General features: G+C 45.5%; 2 protein-coding genes across 2 annotated transcripts in view; both read left to right on the forward strand.

Moving 5' to 3' along the window:
- Window positions 1-17,278, forward strand: part of NUTF2 (nuclear transport factor 2) — a 17,713-nt gene extending 435 nt beyond the window's left edge. The window contains exons 2-5 of the mRNA XM_026034408.1: window positions 6,046-6,170; window positions 7,044-7,115; window positions 10,825-10,923; window positions 16,779-17,278. Coding sequence (XP_025890193.1) covers window positions 6,072-6,170; window positions 7,044-7,115; window positions 10,825-10,923; window positions 16,779-16,892 — 384 coding nt within the window. The 5' untranslated portion in view covers window positions 6,046-6,071 and the 3' untranslated portion in view covers window positions 16,893-17,278. The remainder of the gene's footprint in view (window positions 1-6,045; window positions 6,171-7,043; window positions 7,116-10,824; window positions 10,924-16,778) is intronic.
- An 871-nt stretch (window positions 17,279-18,149) lies between these two features.
- Window positions 18,150-18,997, forward strand: part of EDC4 (enhancer of mRNA decapping 4) — a 34,962-nt gene continuing 34,114 nt past the window's right edge. Inside the window, exon 1 of the mRNA XM_026034364.1 lies at window positions 18,150-18,153. Coding sequence (XP_025890149.1) covers window positions 18,150-18,153 — 4 coding nt within the window. The remainder of the gene's footprint in view (window positions 18,154-18,997) is intronic.

The following is an 18,997-nucleotide window of genomic DNA, read 5'->3' on the forward strand; positions in this document are numbered from 1 at the left end:
TCCTCACGCTGAGGCGCGAAAGGGTCGCCCAAAGCGAGCGCGGCGGCGCCTGGGCCCGCGCGCCGCTCTGGGCACCTGTGTCCTTTGTTCCCTTTGCCAATCTCTGGTGTGATTCTGTGAGAAGTATTCTTCTTTTAACACTGCACGCCTTGTTTTTAGCTCTGAACCCTACGGACGCTGGAGTTTATGCTAGCAGGTGTGGCACGGTGCGTTTTGCTGTAACGAGGTAACTCTCTGCAAGGCACAGACTCGCAAAGACGCTCGTGTGACTCGGGTTTAACTTCCTGCCTAACGCAGCTGGTCATCTCCAACTGCTCGTTCTCATTTGAAGCCCAGCATTTCCAGAGAAGAGCTCATTTTGGGCGTAGGATTAAGACTTATACAGTATTTTGCAGTCTAGCTGCTACAGAACAGGTGGTTATTACTTGAAAACAGGTAGGATTTGGTTACTTGAAACTAAATCTGGTCTTAATGAGCTGCCTTAGAAGTTGGTGCTTGTGTTTTTGTTCTCTTCTGGGAAGAGTAGCATTCAAGTAATGCTTCCTGTACTTGTGTAGTAGCCTTTGAAAGTTTCCTTTCAGCAAAGGACTAAAAAAGGGCATTTTATAGATTCCTAGGTAGACGTAGGGAGATCACTTTATATACTAATATTTTGGATTAGCAAAGCATGTTATACAAAATTTCGTGGCCTTTTTCCTTTCTGATGGACTGCTTGTTTTGCCAAGTATGTCCTAATTATTTAATGCTCATCCTGAAAGAGACTTTATTTCAAACCAGCTACTGAATAATTGGCAATCTTTTAACGTTGGTGTTTGCCTGATTCGTTTGAAAAGAACGCAACTGGTAACTTGTGAAACTGCTGCAATTCTTTGCCCTGCAAGTAGAGTGACAGCGTTTGGATAATTGTGGATATTGGTTTTGTGCAAGAATTGCAAAATGTGCTTATAGCTGATAACTTTGCATGTGCCTTCTTCCAAGAGCCTTAACTTTCCAAATATGGCATCCCATCCAGGTTTGCCGCGTTTCTGGAAATATATTTTGTTATGAGTGTGCAGGGGCAGAATAAAAAGCCAGAAGAGGAGAAATGAGAGGTTTAGGGAAGCATAAGATGAACCGTTAGGCAGGTACCATAAGAAAAGCTTTGGGAACTTTTGAGGCCCATGTTGCGAGTCTGGAATGCAGCCAAAGAGCTCAGACCACAGGAAGATGAGGCTTAACAAGTTCTTGCAGGAGGAGCTTGTAGATGGACATTTTCCCTGAAATGCACCATGTTTTGAACTTTGCTGATCGACAGCAAAATAATACGATGTCTAACCCTAAATTATGGGATGATATAATGCAGAATAGCAATGTAATCTTGGTCCTCTTGCAATTGGTGAAATTTGGTGTTGCACCAACACACCGAATTATGTTTTTAGGGCTCCTCACCTCTGTGATATCTCCTTCAGGGCTGTTGTCACCAAGTTGCCTACTTTGTGGTTATTTTAAAATGTTCAAGCCTCAGCTGTCAGCAATGCAAAAGTTTGCGACAGTCAAAGAGTGTTTGATAGAAGATCTGTTTATAATAAAAATAATACTGAATATTATTGTGCTGGTAAGTGTAATGGTCTCTGAAGAAACTTGGTTAAGTTTTAAGTAATAATTTGGTAGAAGAATAGGTGCTAAAAGGTGAGAGGGGGTGGGGAGTCTAACGTGATTTAATCACAGCTCTTCACTATCTGCAGGGTGATTAGCAAGAAGACAGAGCTCAACTCTTAATAGCAGTGAGTGGCAGGAGGACAAGGGGCGTAAATTGAAAGGGGAGAGATTCTGACTGTATGTAAGGGAGGATCTTTATCCCATGAGGATGGTCAGGCATTGGAGCAAGTTGCCATGGAAGTTACCAAGTCTCCATCCTTGGTAGTTTTCAGGATTAGACTGGATAAAGGTCTGGACAAGCTGGTCTGATCTCCCAGCTCCCCATGCTCAGCACAAGGGTTGGACTAGGGAGCTTAAATAATTCTGTGATTGTTTATATATATAAATATATATATATATATATATAATATTGGTTTAGTTTCTTGTTCTGTTGACAGTGTGTGCCTTGTTATCCATTCGGATGATTCCTGTGTCAGTTATACTGGTTTGAGAGGGGCCTGACTAATCCTGTGATGCCGTTCCCATTGGATTCTTGGAAAGCTTCTTTCTTTTAGTGGTGATAGAAAAGAGATCGAAGGGAAGAATGCTTAGCTCCCTATTTTTATTCTGAGCCACCAAAAGCGTAGACATGAATTTAAGCAGTATGGTATACCTGGATGTGGTAGCAATTCCATGACCAACTGGAACTGAAACAACTGAGTCTTTGCTGTTTTGTTTTGGTCTTTATTTGCTTGTGGTAGTAGGGAAGGGTGCAGCGTCTGGTAGCCTAGATCATGTTTGCCATGGATGTTGCCATTCATGGACCCTTGGACCAGTGCTGCCATCCTAAAAAGCGTCGGTGCTCTCCTGTACCAACTGTATTTGGTACTCTTGCACTGAGTACCAAGTTTTCCAGAAAACAGCCCGTCAGGTTAACATTTCTCCAAGCTTGAATTCATCCATGAGAGTTTTTATTAACTTTGATGCAGTACTATGTGGAATCGGCATGAATGTTCTGTGAATGTGCTTCAGAAATGTTCACTTATGGAAGTACTGTGCTCATATTGAGTAACTGGATAATAGAAGGCAAATAGTGTCTTGATTAGTATGTTATAGTGCGTTGGTTTGAGGGAAATTGCGTGTTTTCTTTCTTGATATTTTCAAGTGGTCAACCTCATAGATCAGAAAGTACTTAGCTTATTTGCTGGTGATGATTGGGTTTGATTCTTTAAAAGCTTTGTGTGTGTGTAAATCACTCTGTGTGTTTGTGTGTGTGTAAATCACTGTGTAAATCCCTGGGAGTCCACCTTAGTATCCTATATCAGTTTACTGTGCTGTCGTTCATACCTAAGTGCTAGCTTTAGCAGACACTAAAGCTTCAGTTGACGTTTCAGAAAATGTAGAATTTTTAGTATGCAAGTCTCGCATGCTTTTTTTTTCTTTTTTTAAAATTAAATTGATAGCAGTTGGCTACTATATACTCAAGTGAGACAGAGCCAAGTATTAGCTGTGGGAATGTGGGTGAGCACTGCGTGGAGATCAGGGTAAGACACTTGAGGATGTGTTGGTGTGTGTATGGGGTGACAAAGGGACTGGCAAACTCGTCACAGAATGGTTGAGGTTGGAAGGGACCTCTAGAGATCATCCAGTCCAACCCTCCCGCTCAAGCAGGGACACCCAGAGCGTGTGGCACAGGGTGGCATCCAGGTGGGTTTTGAAGACCTCCGGAGAAGGAGACTCCGCAACCTCCCTGGGCAGCCTGTGCCAGGGCGCTGTCACCCTCACAATAAAGAAGTTCCTCCTCACGTGGAGATGGAACCTCCTCTGTTGCAGCTGACACCCATTACCCCTTGTCCTGCGCCTGGCCACCACTCGTCCTAGACGTCCTTACGGGAATGTCCCCTCTGGCTGGAGGGCTTGAGCCTGGTCCCGCAGCACCAGCGTGGCACCATCGCTTGAGCCATCGCGGCCGGCAGGGATCCCCGGTGGGCAGAAATTGCCTCAGTGAAGCAGGTTCCCAGGCCTTTGTAAGACAGTGTGAACTGGGGCAGGTAAAATGCATTTACCTGTGATATTATTAATAATTTGATATATTAATATTTGATATTTTTAATAATAATATGCATTGGTAACTTTCAGATGCTTCCAAAAGGGTAGATGATGTTGCATCTTCTGTGCTTTTGAGCTTATTGATATCACACTTTTACACAGTTTTAATATATCCCTGTATATCCCTTGCCTGTGTAGCCAAGCTTAGAATGAGCAATGGATAAAGCTGAGCTTGATAGCTCTGAGACGGGCGTGTTGTCCTCGTGTTTGAAGACTTCAAAACACTTGGGTTCTTCCCCGCTTTGGAATGGTGCTTGCCTGTTTTACAGGAGGGCATCCGCGGCTAGATTTGCTCTTGGGTGGTCACGGAGGGTGCCTGCTGTTTATCCTACGAGTTCGTAGGGGTGCAGTTTTACCTGTAATGGTTTAGCAAACCTGAATAGAAGTGATTTATTTTTGCTTTGACTGTTGATTTCCCCCATGACTGCTCTCTCTTGACATAGAAGTGCTCGAGGTGATCCTGGCTTTGGGACAAATGAAAAGGCATGTGGCAGATGTCATCCCAAGTGCTGGGGGAGCAACATTGGAAATTCTGCTGCTTGTAGTCCAAACTACTCTCCAGTTTTGGGGTAACTACCAGACCTTGTGGCACACTGCAGCCAGAGAAGCCCCTCTGCCCCGGGAATGGGGAGCAGGGCTGTACTCAGCTCCATGCAAGCTGAAATCATATATGAGTTTAGCCCCATCTTTCTTTTCCTCTCACGTGGTCAGAATCATCGAGGGGATGGTATTGGGGAACACAGGCTATAAAGAGGTTGCACCTCTTTCCTGTTCAGTATCAATCGTAGGCGAAACTCAAGGGCGACTGTGTATCCCATGGGATTGTTTGGTACGTTCCTGAAGCATGGAGTGTTTCACAATGGATCCGAGGAGCCCTGTGGTTCACTAATGCGTGTGGGAGCTGTGCTGGCGACATGAATCGCATTGCTCAGGCACGACGTGTTTCACACCAGCGTGGCTTCTAATAAGGCTTTTGAGGTTTAGCGTGAAGGCTTCTTGAATACGATGAAGTGGCTTTAGGGAGATTTTCTTGCAAGGTAAATCTCTTAATGCAGGCTGCAGTTATTTATTTCCATGGCTGCTCCACATTAGGCTGGTATGTGGCAAAAGTGGATGTGCAATTGATAGAACTTCGCTCTTGTAGAGCAGTGAATTCCAAGTGTTTGTATTTTGCCTGTGTGTTTTGGGGTTTTGCCCGTTTTACCCAATTGCACTCTGGTGGATTTTTTTTCTTTTTTTTTTTCTTTTCTTTTTTCTTTTTTTAATTTGTCATCTATTTTCCCGGAGGAGTTGACCCTGCTGGATAAAAGTTACTCAGGCCAAGTCCTGAAATGCAAATATTCATGGGATAAATATGACAATTGTTATTACAGACTATGCATTATAGGCTTTCTGGAGCAGTTAAAACATGAGATAACAACAGTTCATGGCTTTTGAGTCTATTCTAGCCTATATAATTGCTAGTTTTGATGCTGACCGGGATGCCTGGGTGTTAGATACAAAAATGTTTCGAAAATGTTCTTCACAAGTTCCTTTTGGACCTCATCTCTTCATGCCTGGCATGAAATTCCAAGGTGTCTTTGAGCATTCATCTGTCACCAGCTGCGTGTCAGAAACTGTGGAGCTGCAGCCTGGTTTTGTGGGACGTCGCTGCAGCCAAAGCCCTTCCTGCAGCTCTTCCTTTTCCTTCTTTGCTGGTAACAAAACACCTTTTTCTCAGAGCAGATAATGACATACGCAGTTGTGTGACTAATTGGCATCCAAAAGACAACAGAATAACTTGTGTCTTGTGTCCAAAAACATGATTTCCTGTCTTGGATACTTTCTAGCCCTGCAGTACAACACAGGCGTGTATTTTGAGGGCTCCTGCTTTGGTGTTGCAAAAGAAATCTAGGGGCTGATAGATCTTGCCTTTCATTTGTTGTGCATTTGTTTTTGAAAAGGTCTGTGGGAACGCAGAGCTGCTGTCTCTGCTGATCTTGCGTGATAACTTCTAGGTCTGACTCTGTCTAGACTAGTGCTCGTGCCGTGTGTTTCGTTCGCAAAAACAGTAGCGAGGCTGAACGATCCCAGCTCTCTCGGCCTTTCTCAGCCTTTCCTTCAATGAAGGATGCTCCGGTCTCTGAATTGGGCTGTGGGCCCTTCACCAGCCTTGTTCCGGTAAATATCTGAGGGATTTACTGTGTGTCTTCCAAAGATGAATTCCGGGTGAGGTATCTGTGTTTAGCTTGGTTTAATACACAAGTGAAATGCTCTGCTTGATTGGGTGATTATGTTTTTTTGTCTCCTCTGCTGATTTTTTGTTTGTTTGCTTTACAGTCACTGGCTTTGGGTGAGGATTCAGAATGGGAGACAAGCCTATCTGGGAGCAGATTGGGTCCAGCTTTGTACAACATTATTACCAGCTCTTTGATGCAGACAGGACCCAGTTAGGAGCAATATATGTGAGTATCTCTGGAAAGTAATTTGGGGCTCTGTCATCATCTGCCTTAACTCCCCTATTTTGGTGTGAGGGTATACTCAAGATGGGTTGATGCTGGTGGGATTTATCCTCCCTGCAGAATATCAGTCAAGCAGTTGCATTTGCTGAACTCTTATTTCTTGTTTTCCTCTTACATGGGGCCTCTGTTTAGAGCTTTGTTTGCCTTGTCAATCTCAAATAAATAAATAAAAATAAAAAAACTTCCCCCCCACCTCAAGCCACCTGCCCCAACAAAAATATCTACAAACAGTGGCTTGCAGAACTGTGTCAGCATTCAACGCTAGTGAGGATCTTGTGACCTTGGAATGTTGAGAAAGCTCCTTACCTGTTGCACCTACTGTATGGCATAGTCATGAGGTCAGCCTCACGATCATTTAATTCCAGATGAGACAGCCTGTTAGGAAACCTGTAGATGCACGTTCTGCTGTTCTGGATGTTGGTGGGATATCCAAATGTGTGTTTGAGATGTAAGATACGCAGCTGTGTAACTCATTCTCTGAGACTTCATATATTTTTCTCTTTGTGCTTTGCTTTGTGTCCATACCTTTAGATTTTCCTCTGAAAACTAACTAACTTGTTGTGAAGGAAACAACTCTTTGGCTGATATAATTCTGACAGTGAAATTTCATTAACTTAGTTCAGAAAAGTCAATTAGAAATTATTTCAGATGCTTTCCATCTCCTTTCTGGAAATGGTTTCTTTCCATCTCTTTTTGCAAGTAGTTTCCAAAAAAAAAAAAAAAGGATTCTAAAAGTATATGCAAAGTAAACAAGTATTACCAAATTGCTTTAAGAGTTGCCTAAGCGGGTTGATGATTTTGTTTTTCTTTCCTCAGATTGATGCATCATGCCTTACATGGGAAGGACAACAGTTCCAGGGCAAAGCAGCTATTGTTGAAAAACTCTCTGTAAGTGTGTGATCCTTACTGCGTGTTTGGGGAAGCTTTTCTGAGAACTGAATATTAGTCACTTAAAAATGCCAACTAGAAGTTTAACAGGTTAAAACTTATGAAAATGGGACATGTGATTCCAGGTTACAGTCTTCAGAAAACATTACCTGTGGTTAATTTTGTGCCTGCTTTAGTTCTGAGTTGGTTTGATGTCTCTGCAAATAGACTTGACATTGCAAGATTACCTTCAAAAAGTATAGTCCATACTGCTGAAACCTAGATCTTTATTAGAACAGTGTTCTAATATGGAAGTAGCAAAGCAAACCTGTTTAGATTTGCATGTGGTAAAGGTCAAACGTTATCACTGCAGGAGCTTTCTGATTTCTGATACATAAACTGCAAAAAAAAAAAAAAATTAATAGTGGAGATCTTGGCTTATTGTAAACAGAATTTATCTGTTACTTGGATATGAGCACAGCAAAGTATTTCTTACAGCACAGAGAACATGAAGCTCTCATTCTGTGTTCATTTAAACATGAAGAAATGTATTTTGAGAAACATCTGTGTTTGTGTTCTAAAATATGGGTAGCTATGAGCTGTCGTGAGGTGAGAAAGTTTATTCCCCCTGCAGCATCTGTAGGGGACATCCTTGAGCTCTGCGCACGTTCTGCTCAGAACATGGCACGTCGGGCAGAGTTAGGCACCATTCAGACTCTTTACTGCTCTCTGAGAAGGAAATCCTGTGTTTTAGTTGCACAGCTTTTGTTCTTGGGTTTTGGAATCACTGCTTTCATCCAGTTTCTCTCTACCTGTGAAGGCTGTAATTTCTTTGGACCTATATTTTAGGTGTCTCCTTAAAGGGGGCCCTGCGCCTCCGAGGTGACAGAGCTTGCAGTAATTCCCTCGAGCTCCAGAGTTGTTCGTGTTCTTGCTGTTGGTTTAGACCTCTGGGCTAACAGCCATTTAGACACCTGCCCAGCTAAGCATGTGCTTAACTAGTGTGACACAGGGGCTGCTTTGGATCTGCCCCAGTGCAGATCAGCCTGGGGCCCTCCAGAGTGGTATTTGCATCCTTCTTTGCCTTCTCTGACAGTGGCAAAAGTTGGACTTTAGGATTCATGAGCCTGCTGCACAGTCTTGCCCGGTGAGATAAAGCGAACTTCTTGGCCCCGGCGGGAGCCTTTTCTATCCATATCTATTTGATTAAAGCAAAGAAATGCAGTGCAGTTCCTTCTGCTGATGTGCCTTGCTCTGGAGCTGTGTCACCGTAGCCTGACTGTGCCATCTTTCAGCGTGGCTCTGTCAGCACCAGCCTCCTCGGGCTCTGTCAGCTCTTCGACCTAATGTGTTTGTCTGCTCCTTTCCTACTCCTGGGGCACCAAGCATGTCGAGCAGCTCACTGGCCAAGTTTGGCACGTCTTGCTTTTACACTTGGGTTTTGTGCTCCTTGGGGCCTGACCCGGTCGGCCCTGTGCTCTGAGCCCCGACAGGATCGCTCCGTGTCCCAGCAGGACTTTTTCAACCCAGGGTCAGATGAGGCCAACGCCATTAGACAGGGATGACGTTACGTTGATTTGCCAACACTGGGGCACCTGTAAGAGTGGACAGGCCTTCTTTTAACTACTTGACAAACCTTTCTTTATAGAATTTGCATTATTCAACTTCAGGAAAGACTTTGGAAGTATGATCTAGTGATAATAAGATGCTGGAAGTTTTGCTTGTTGTGTTTTCCCCTTTTTACTGTTCCCCTCAAGAAATGCTTCAGTACAGGTGTGTGGTCATGCTTTCAAGGGAGTTTCCTTCTATTAAAAAAAAAACTTTACAAAAGTGATCCTTGCTATTAGCTGATCCTGCTGTGTCCTGCAGCATTTTCCCCCCAGTGTCACAGGGGAAATAGGTTACTCAGCTGGCCGCCCGCTGGGGTCCCTTTCTCTGCAGGTGACTTTTGTGTTCTCGAAAGGGGCACCACCTCGCCCAGCTCTGCTTCTGTGTCACTGCTTCGGGGAAGGGAGGCCTGTCCTTCCTCCCTGCTCTGTCTCATTTCACCTCTCACCGGCATTTCAGCGCACTGGGAACTGGGTGCTGGGTACAGCCACATTCATTTCAGTGCATCCCTCAACGCAGCCTTTTTGAGACACTCTTCTTGCAGGACATGTCCAACAAGAACTGGATGCAGTTGGGGTGAGATGAGGTTTCACAGTGCCCTGGCTTTTGTCTAGGGCAAGGTGTCCAGTGCTCAAGCTGAATATCCAAGTTCAGCATGATGATCCTGGAGAATCTTTTGCTGCCAATTCAGAAAAAAATACTCCCCTATCCCTCCCCCCTTTTATTTTGAGTTATAGGGTATCTGTTGCACATTATGAACGAGTTGATTCATTGCTCTTCCATTCGTGACAGAGCAGGATCACTATCAAATTTGTGGAGTCGTGTTCAACCCGTTTGTGGCATTTTCATGCTCCCTCCCCACTACATATTTACCAGGTCGCTTGTGAGGGTCGTAGCGGAGTTTCACTTCATGGTCCGTCATGATTGACTGATTAAAATTAAGACCAGCTCCTATCTAATGCTGTTTTCAAGGTGCATATATCTGTGAATTGGACGACTTTCAGAGCAGTTTGTGAGCTCGCCTGTCTCCGTGTGGGTACTAGCGTGGTCAGCACGTGTCACTGCAGTGGTCACCAAGGCTTGCTTTCCTTTCTGCCCCCTGCCACTAGCAGATATGTTTGGTGTCCCCTAGCAAGCTTCATCTGAGCACCAGGTGGACTTCTGGGTAGCTGGAACTCAGACAGTTGACTCAAGGTCATGGTTTTTTAAAGACTACTGCAATCTCTCCGATATTGTTGTGGACCTCCATACACTCGGGTCATATCGTCCTTGTGAATGCAGGTGATGTGTCAGCTTATGCTTGAGCTAAGTCTTCACACACTTGGTAATAGCAGAAATCTGTTCTTTGGCCTAGGCCTTCTGCCAAGTCTTTTGGGTTGGCTCTTTCCACTGCGGGTAAATGTGGTGCTTGTCAATGTGGATATTTGGATATGTCTCAGCCTGTTATGAAATTGAGGAAGTGGCTGCCCTGTGTGGCACCTTGACTCTGGATGTCAACTCTGATCCCTCCGAGCTCCACCTGCGCCACGTTGCCTTCCAGCACTCATACAGCCTGTGCTAGATCAGTGCCAAAATTGTGTGATGGAACCTGTGAGACCTTCTAGGTGTTTGTGCTCACAGCTTGGGAGTCTCGACTTTTGGAGGAATGTGAATGTGGCCCAAGCTGAGAGTTGCTCTTCCCCAGTTTCTGGTGTTTCTCAAGGTGCTTTGTGCTTTCAACTCCAGCTGTGCTGCAGAATCACAGGGGAAAAGCGGACACGTTCATTTTGGATACTGAGCATGAAAACTTTGCCAGCCACGTTTTCTTTCTGTCCATAGCCAAGTTAATGGAGAATCATATATGTAGTCACCTGGTGAGCCCCACATACTGGATCACATCATCTTAATACTGTTGAGAGCACAGAAGTCTTTTGCCTTCATCGTAAGATGTCTTAGACTGCAGGTGAATGGAAGCTTCTAAGTGTAATAAGTTGAACTGCAGCAGCTCTGCAGCACTGCCAGGATGTTTTAGTTCTTCAAATGTTGATTTTTTTCTTCTTTAATCTTGTCTTTTAGAAAGAGCTAAATTATGCAAGAGTTGTACGTTTGCTCATTTTCCCCTTTTTTTCTTTTCTCATTGTAGAGCCTTCCTTTCCAAAAAATACAACACAGCATCACAGCACAAGACCACCAACCTACACCGGACAGCTGTATACTCAGTATGGTAGTGGGACAGCTTAAGGTAAATGCTTTCCTTTACAGGGTAACAAAAAAAATGTCTCAACTTGTTTGTTTGTAGAGCACTAAATTATCTGATTCCCGAAAGCCTTAAAACACTTTCTTGGGTGGGGAGGGAGTACTGTAAAGCTTACATTGAAATATCATTTTTCTGCTGTTTGACTGACAAGACACTGATTCTCTCTCAAGATTACAGGAAAATTTTACATAGTGCTAGTTAATTGGCAGAGATTTCTTCTTGTCAAAGAAAGCACCATGGCCTTTGCTTGTATACTACTGTCATACAGGCTCTGAAGACATCCGGTGTTTTCCTTGGATACAGTAAGGTTTCAGTGTCCTCAGCTGCATGTAAAAGTAGAGAGTAAAATTTTGGTATTAATGCAAGTCTTTAGTCAAAACTGGGTCAACAATGGGAGTGTTGCCAGTGAGATGCAACATTTAGTGCTGCAGGAGCTATAACGTGGTTGTATTGCTTTTAAAGTTATGGAACTGAACAGCATAAACCTACCCAGCCTCCTCCTCCTTTTGGGGAAAGATGGCACCTCCAATACACCAAGGCTGCAGACTTGTAAGAAGACTGTTAGGAATAATTTGGCCTGGGATCTCCAAAGTCTTCTGCATGTGAAATCACTTACAGAACTTGCCTACAGTGGGCAGTGTTGGTTTTTAAAATGTGAAATCACCACAGACCCATCCGTCTTTTCAGGGTTTGGTTCTGCTTGTGCTTGTCACATCTGGGCTTTGAAACTATCCAATCTTCAGAGCTAGTTCAAGTTTCTTCTGAAACTGTTGCTTAGACTTCCTCTTTCTGTTAACTGCAAACAGCATTTTCAGGATCAAAGCCTTTGACAGATCCCAGGCTGCAGCAGTGATTGTGTTGAGTGCCGTGGCAAGAGATGAAGCTCTTCTGTAGAGTTTTGGGATTTACTCATGCTGTAGTGTGGTCACTGGGCTCCTAGATGCCATCTGGGAGCTTTCCATAAATAACCATTGCTTGGAACAATATTTCTTACCATGTAATTTTTATTCTCTTAGCTATTTCAGCTTTGCTGAGCCATACCTGAGTAAATCAGGGATCGCATCATGGTGCATCTAGCTACTTGGAAAGAACATGTCAAATTAAGCACAATGTTTAGTTTCATCATGACTTCATAGAGCCTGTTTGTAAATTTTTAGTTGGAAAAACAACTTTGATTCTTTGCATGTAGGAGGCTTCGGTCTTAGCTTCAGAAAGTAGTTTGATGCCTGGGATTGCTGCCTCTCACTGAAGAACTGTCCATATAAATTGGACTTTCTGACTTTTTGCTTCTGTCTTGTGATGCTCGTTGCTGCATCAAACACAAATGAAATATCATGAACTGTATGTAATTGGTTATGATCTATCTGGTAACCACTTCTGTCAATACATGAAACTAGTCACCTGCTTTTAAGAAAAATTGATGCAGGTTTGGGGAGGGTCTTAAACCTTTGGCTCTTTGGCCCTTTTATAAGTGTGTTTAGTTGGGTCAGTTAAATACAGTTCCAGTGACAAAGGACAGGATGTTCATCAGCCCCTGTGTTGCTCCAGCCTATTGCCCAGCCTGCTAATCCCTGTATGAACTATAAAGTTGTCTTTTAGAGTGGGTAAGTGTCCCCACTGAGAGGACTGGACAGAGCAGCGTCTTGAAGAAGGTCTTTGAGAGTAAGAGAGCATCTGAACAGGGTGGCTGAAGGCGCTAGCAGGAGGTTGACACTGACAGAAACAGCACGGTGATTGTTTTCATTGCAAAGCATGGCTTTAAACATGAAGAATGCTCCTTAATGAATGTTGGGGTAGCTGGATGTTTTATTTAATCCTTCTGTGGAAGGTTAATAAATGTACCTCCTGGTTTGAATTCTGCCAGTTCTTTTGCGGCTCTTCATTGCCTGGGTGCTCACCGGCTTCCAGCAGCAAGAGCCAACACCAGATTTGAAGCCCCGAGGAGGGAGTTCCACTTGGGGCACTACTTGAAACACTGCATGACACCCTCAGCTGGTACCGTGCCTCACCCGCTAACATATTTCTCCTCCTGTCACGCTCAGGCAGACGATGACCAGGTTCTAGGCTTCCACCAAACCTTTTTGTTGAAAAGTTTCCAGGGCGCCTGGGTGTGCACCAACGACGTCTTCAGGCTGGCCCTGCACAACGTGTAGGCTCTGCCCTCCCGCTGGCCCGGCCGAGTAAGGAGCCGCGCGCGCCGGCTGAGCTTGGCGTGCCCGGCAAGCATGGCCCTGGCTTGCGCCTTCCCCGGAGCAGCCTGCCGCATCCGGGGCTCTCCCCACCTGGATCGTGCATTTTGAAGTGAATATTGCAGCACTAACTGGCAATAACCAACTCTGGAATGTGGTGTTTCCTAGCCTTAAAAAAGGAAGGAAACTTGCACCAAAACCACTGGGATTTTTTTTGTCTTTTTTTAATGCATGGGCAATACTCCAGCATTAAGTGAGTAAAGTTAATGTCTGAAAATACCTGTTAACAGAAATAAGTAACTGGCTTATCCTTTTGGATAGATAGGGTAGCGCAAAGCTTGCAGTTCAGTCAACAATTGCTACAGGATGTTGGTGAAAGGAGAATAAAACGGAGGGGGAAAGTTGCATTTTTCCTTTAGAGTAAGTTTTGGAACTAGGCTTGGATCACAAAGAGATAGGACATGTTTTGAAGTGGTTCACAGTGCATGAGGTGGGACTTGCTGTACTTTGGGGCCTGCTAATTCATCCAGTGTAAGGGCTGCCAGGTCAGAAGGAATGTAGAGAAACTAGTGAAGGCCCCAAGGAAGGGTGCCAAGGTAGGCAGCGCTCCCGAGGGAGCTGGGCTTGCTGAGTGAGAGCTGTGGGAGGGAAGGATGAGCTTCTGGAGGCTTTGGTGGAGCCCCCGTTGCGGGGGGCTTTGAAGACACGCTAGGCAAAGCAGTGTCTGATGTGATGCCTCTGATGGTCCCACTGTGAGCGGGAGGGGGCACTGGAGACCTCTGTGGCTCTTTGCAGGGCGTGATTTGGATCTTTTTTCAGGAGTCGTGTGGCCTAAAAAAGAATTAGAACTGCATGTAGGAAGGCTTTTTGGGGGAAAAGCCGAGGCCCTTGTGTTTATAACCTGGGTGACACCTGGAGTGCTTACGTTGCAGTGATATGGCTGGATTTGGATTGGAAAACAGACAGTTTTAATGAGGCTTTTTGAAATGTGGTGAAGAGCTGAAGGGGTTTGGATCAGTCATTGGCTTGTAAATCATCTCCAGCAACTCTCCAAGGATGCTCTTTGTCCAGGGTTTGTTCTTTGGGCACACTGTTATTGCTACATGAAGGAAATAAAGCAAGCTGTATGTGACTTCACTGTGTGAACTGGCCACATGTAGAGCAGCAAAAGGAAAGAATTCTCTTTATTTCACTGTCCTCCCTGCATCCAGTCCTGAATTGTCTAGGAAAGAAGAAATTCCCCTCCAGCTGAATCACTGATGACTGCAATAGTCTTACAGCAGATGGAGGAGGCAGATCGCCAAAGGGGCCTGGTGAGCATCTCACAGAATCACGGAATGGTTGAGATTGGAAGGGACCCCATCTAGTCCTGCCTTCCTGCTCGAGCAGGGACACCCAGAGCCCAACTCTGAGCAAGGAGCAAGCTCAATCCTAGCGGGGGAAACTGCTTACGTGACTTGTGGTAGATCCCTCACAGTCCACAGAGGAGGAGGAGGCCAGGGAGCGAGCGCAGGTATTTTAAGTGCTTATTAATAGTTGTGGTTTGAACCGAACAGATTCTGCTTGGCTGTAGTGTGAGCATAGTCTAAAGCCTTAGAAAGGAGCTATCAGGAATAGCAATTCATTGAGACTCGGTCCAAAGAGTTAACTTTTAAGATGCCTTTGCAAAGACGAGTCAAACTTAAACACACAGCTCTCCTGTGTTCTTCAGTTTGTTAAAAATCCCTTTAAAATTCCTCCCATCCCTCGTTAATTTACCCACTATCCAGCAGTAGTGGGACCTGCGTTTTTCAGCACACCTTTTTCTCTTTCTTACGCTGCCAGTATCTCCTGAGAAATACCTAGTTTATCTGTGGACACACGTGTACTTGCCTTGCTTCAGGGAGTTCTTGTTCCATGGATTTATCTACTCGGTAGTTGTATTTCTGGCCTCATTTGGTGCCGTCTTATTTTTTGGATGTAGGAAAGCCTTTTCCTTATTTTGTCTCCTTCTTGTTTTGTAGTTCTTTGATTACATATTACCCTTTCCCTCCACCCAGTCAGCTGTGGGTGGGTTTGGTTTTTATCAGTAGGAAACTGGATCCTATCTCTCGCTCTTCTCTGGCAATTCCTTATTTTATTGTTTTATAAGCGATTAAAAAATTGCATGCGGGATTTGACATGTGGGTGCTCTGTGCATTTGTGTGGTTGCATAATTATGCATTTCTGTCCTGTTCCAGGCCTAATAACTGCTAACCCTTTGTTTGCCTTGATAGCTACTGAGCTCTGAGCTGATACTTCAAAAAAAGAAAAAAAATCTATAATGCTTTCAGACAGTAGCTAATCTTCTTAGGACCCTTTCTGGTTTTCCTCTGTAGATTATCCTAAACCTGGTGCATTTGTTTCATCTGCCATTCCATTTTCTAAGCAGTTATCACCATGAAATCCTTGCAGTCAGTTTTAGATTTGAGTGCTCCTCCCGTGTTTTAGTTACGCACCTGATTGTACCAGTGCTCTGCACACTTCCCATTCCTGACCTAACTGGTGTCCTTAACAAGCTGCTGCTCCTTGGTTTCATAGTTAATTCATCATTTGGGTTCCGCTTCTAGGTAGAGGATGTTTTGTTGACTTCTAGCAGTCCCTTTGCTCTTTAGTCTTATCTTTTTCATCTCAAATCAACTCAAATCCAGACCAGCTCAGAAGGCCGAGTTCAGCATTTAGCAATTCATTCAGCATTTTAACTTTTATGCATCCCTCTGGCTTTTTTTTTTTTTTTTGAAGTTTAATAATTGTGTGCTGAAAGATTAAAGCTTGAACTCTCTGAAAAGAAATGCTAAATGGAGTTAGTGTCAGTATCAGAAGGTATTTTTGTGTACCGTTCAGAGTTAAATCCTATAGAGTGATCCCCAGCTCCGTTGAGAATTGATCATTTACGTAATTTTAACCTTTACATGATGCCACTGAGGAGACGGGTCCATGTTACATGGAAGGATTAGTTTCCTCAATAGAGTTTTCCCCTTTGGGAATCCCTCATGCCCCTAAAAGGTAGGCACACGCACCCGGATGGTCAGAGGCTCCCGCGGAGGCGCTGCCGCGGAGCTTCCCTGCACTAGAACATGGGAGCAGAGCCGCAGCCACCGCTCCGTTCACGTGGAGCCGTGCAGGCACGGGAGGGAAGGGCAGCCGCCGGCTGCACGCGCTCCGAAAAGCCTCCATCGCTGGCGAGCTCCTTCAGGCGATGGTATCGACACCAACTCCTGTGGAAACTCCTTTCCATGACACATCCACACTCCAGCACTTCCCAAATGATTGAGACAACTACAGTTGTTCTGCACGTAGTTCCTAGGCTGTGGCCAAAGGGAGACTTGTCACTAAGCTCAACAAGGCAGGCATGTACTTACCAGTGGTGTGAAGCTGTGGAATGAGTCTTTCCAAAAACCCCAACGAACTCCAGCAGATGCAGGTCCTGTTGCAGGATTTGGGTGCTGTGAAGCTTTACGTGTTTGTCTGCCGAGCAACTCGGAGAATGGAGCCATTGGTTGTATTAGTGTTTCTTGAGGAACTAGCCATGCACGTGCCATAGAAATGTTGCTTTGAGAGTTGCAATGCATTTTTCATCTTTAGAAAAGCTTTTAAAACCTTTCTTCTTCCCCCTCCCCTCTCTTTCCACAGGCTGATGAAGATCCTATCATGGGATTCCACCAGATTTTTCTATTAAAGAACATCAACGATGCCTGGGTTTGCACCAATGACATGTTCAGGCTAGCATTGCACAACTTTGGCTGAGCTGGCAACCTCGAGGCACCCATGCTTTTTTTTTTCTTTTTTTTTCCCCTCTTTTTCTTTTTTTTCTCCCCTCCTCTTTCTGATATTATTCACACTCACGGACCATTCCAAATATCATACACAAATGTGCAGCACCGCAGAGCGCGAGCGAGCAAGACCTGTGACCTGCCTTTCTGCCGAGCTTACGTTGTCGCTAGACAAGTTCCTTGTGCATGATGTTTGGAAGTCACTTAGCTGCATTTGACAAGAGAAATTTGTGTTGTACCAGCATGCCTCGAAAAGAACCTATAATGCAAAAGGTTGCTGTCTATGTACTGACAAGATGCTCTATAACCCAAAGAAATGAAAGAAGAGCAGCCTGTACAGCCCAGATACTGATTTGTTCAGATGTTTTGATGCTACATTACACAATAAAACCATGAGATTTTCTTAACAGTTTAAATGTTTTTATCGGTTGGATATTGAGTGTATGCTGCTCCTAGAAGTGGTTTGGATAGCATGTGTCTGCCCGGGAAGTGTTTACAGACGTGACCCACTGTGGTGAAGGACACTTGAGTCTTGCAGCAGCAAAGGCTCTGTGCGCTGACGGTCCTGGCAGCCTCTATTTAATCTTGATGATATTTATTAACGCTCAAAGCTACACGAGCCACTTGTCATCGTCATGGGCAGACACAACGTTGTCCTTGCCTCTGCTTCAGTGAGTATTTATACAATCTGCTATCGCTGAACTTGCATTCAGCTCACATGCCCCTGGGCAGGTCTCTGCTCTCTATTGCCCTTTCAATCTCCCTTCGCTGTAATTTGAGCTAATTGACAGTCCTACATTTGCTGTGCAGGGGAGATGATTATTATTATTATTATTATTATTATTATTATTATTATTATTATTATTATTATTATTTTCCTCTCTTTCTCCTATACCAGCTTTGGCTGTCATGTCCCTGAAGGTGGCAGCATTCCACTAGTGAACAGATTTAGTAAACACCACTTACTCTTTCCAGGAGCGGAAAGGCCGTGTGCCCACATGAGCAGAATCGTGTTTGCTTTACCTTCAGAGCTGATTAAATCATTGGGCCCGGGCTTTGGAGGGCTTTGCATGCCCGGCCGTGCCCGGGCTTTCAAAGTGTACCGCACTTGGCATCTCCCTTGGCTGCTTTTCAGAGGAGGCGGAGGCTGTGCTGTTTGATATTGAAATGGGAATGGAGCTTCCTTGAAAAGTGGTTTTTAGGCCTGCCCCTTTATCATCACAGCGCCTCAATGCGTTGGTGCTGTGCTGCCTGATGCGGTTCTAGCCAAGCTCTTCAATGGAAGGAGGCAGTTTGCATGGACAGGGCTGTGCCTGGATCCATCTGCTGTAGACTCTACACGACATCCGTGTTAGGAAGCCTGCAGGAGGACCTGGTCCACATGATTCTCTAGGGAGAAATGACCCCTCAGACTCCCACGATGGCTGAGGCTGGAAGGCACCTCCAGGGATCCCCCAGCCCAGCCCCTGCTCCAGCAGGGACACCCAGAGCACGGGGCACCCGCTCCCAGCCCGGCGCGTTGGCACATCCCCAGAGCAGGAGCCTCCGCAGCCTCCCTGGGCAGCCCGGGCCAGGGCTCCGTCCCTCAACAAGCGGAGAGGGGTTTGCTTTCACGGAACGCTCTGTCTCGCCAGCATTAAAGGCAAATCTAGAACAATGAAAACCCCTGGAGCCCTCAAAGCACCAGCTGCGTTACCCTCTGTTATCCCAGCTGTTATCCCACCCATTACCCTGTGTTATCCCAGCTGTTATCCCACCCGTTACCCTGCGTCATCCCATACGACTGCAGCTGGCGGCCGGGGTCCACGAGCCCTTCCCGCCTCGTGGCGCCCTCAGCTCCGGGCTCCTTCCCAGAGCCGCAGGCGCGTCGCTTGGTGCTCGGCACCGTGGGCCCGGCCGCCCCTTGGCCCAAAGGACGGGCTGGGAGCCCAAGGCCACCCTGAGCAGGGACACCCGGCGGGAAGGGGGACTCGCAAAGGGCGGGAGGACCTGTCAGAGCCCCAGGGGTCCCAGTTACGGAGCCTCGTGGAGAGGGGGAGAGAGGGAGCATCCTACGGGAGAGCACTGGGTGGCTTGGAT

This window comes from Nothoprocta perdicaria, unplaced genomic scaffold, assembly GCF_003342845.1.
Source record: "Nothoprocta perdicaria isolate Ctin4 unplaced genomic scaffold, notPer1 scaffold_143, whole genome shotgun sequence".
Classification (NCBI taxonomy): Eukaryota; Metazoa; Chordata; class Aves; order Tinamiformes; family Tinamidae; genus Nothoprocta; species Nothoprocta perdicaria.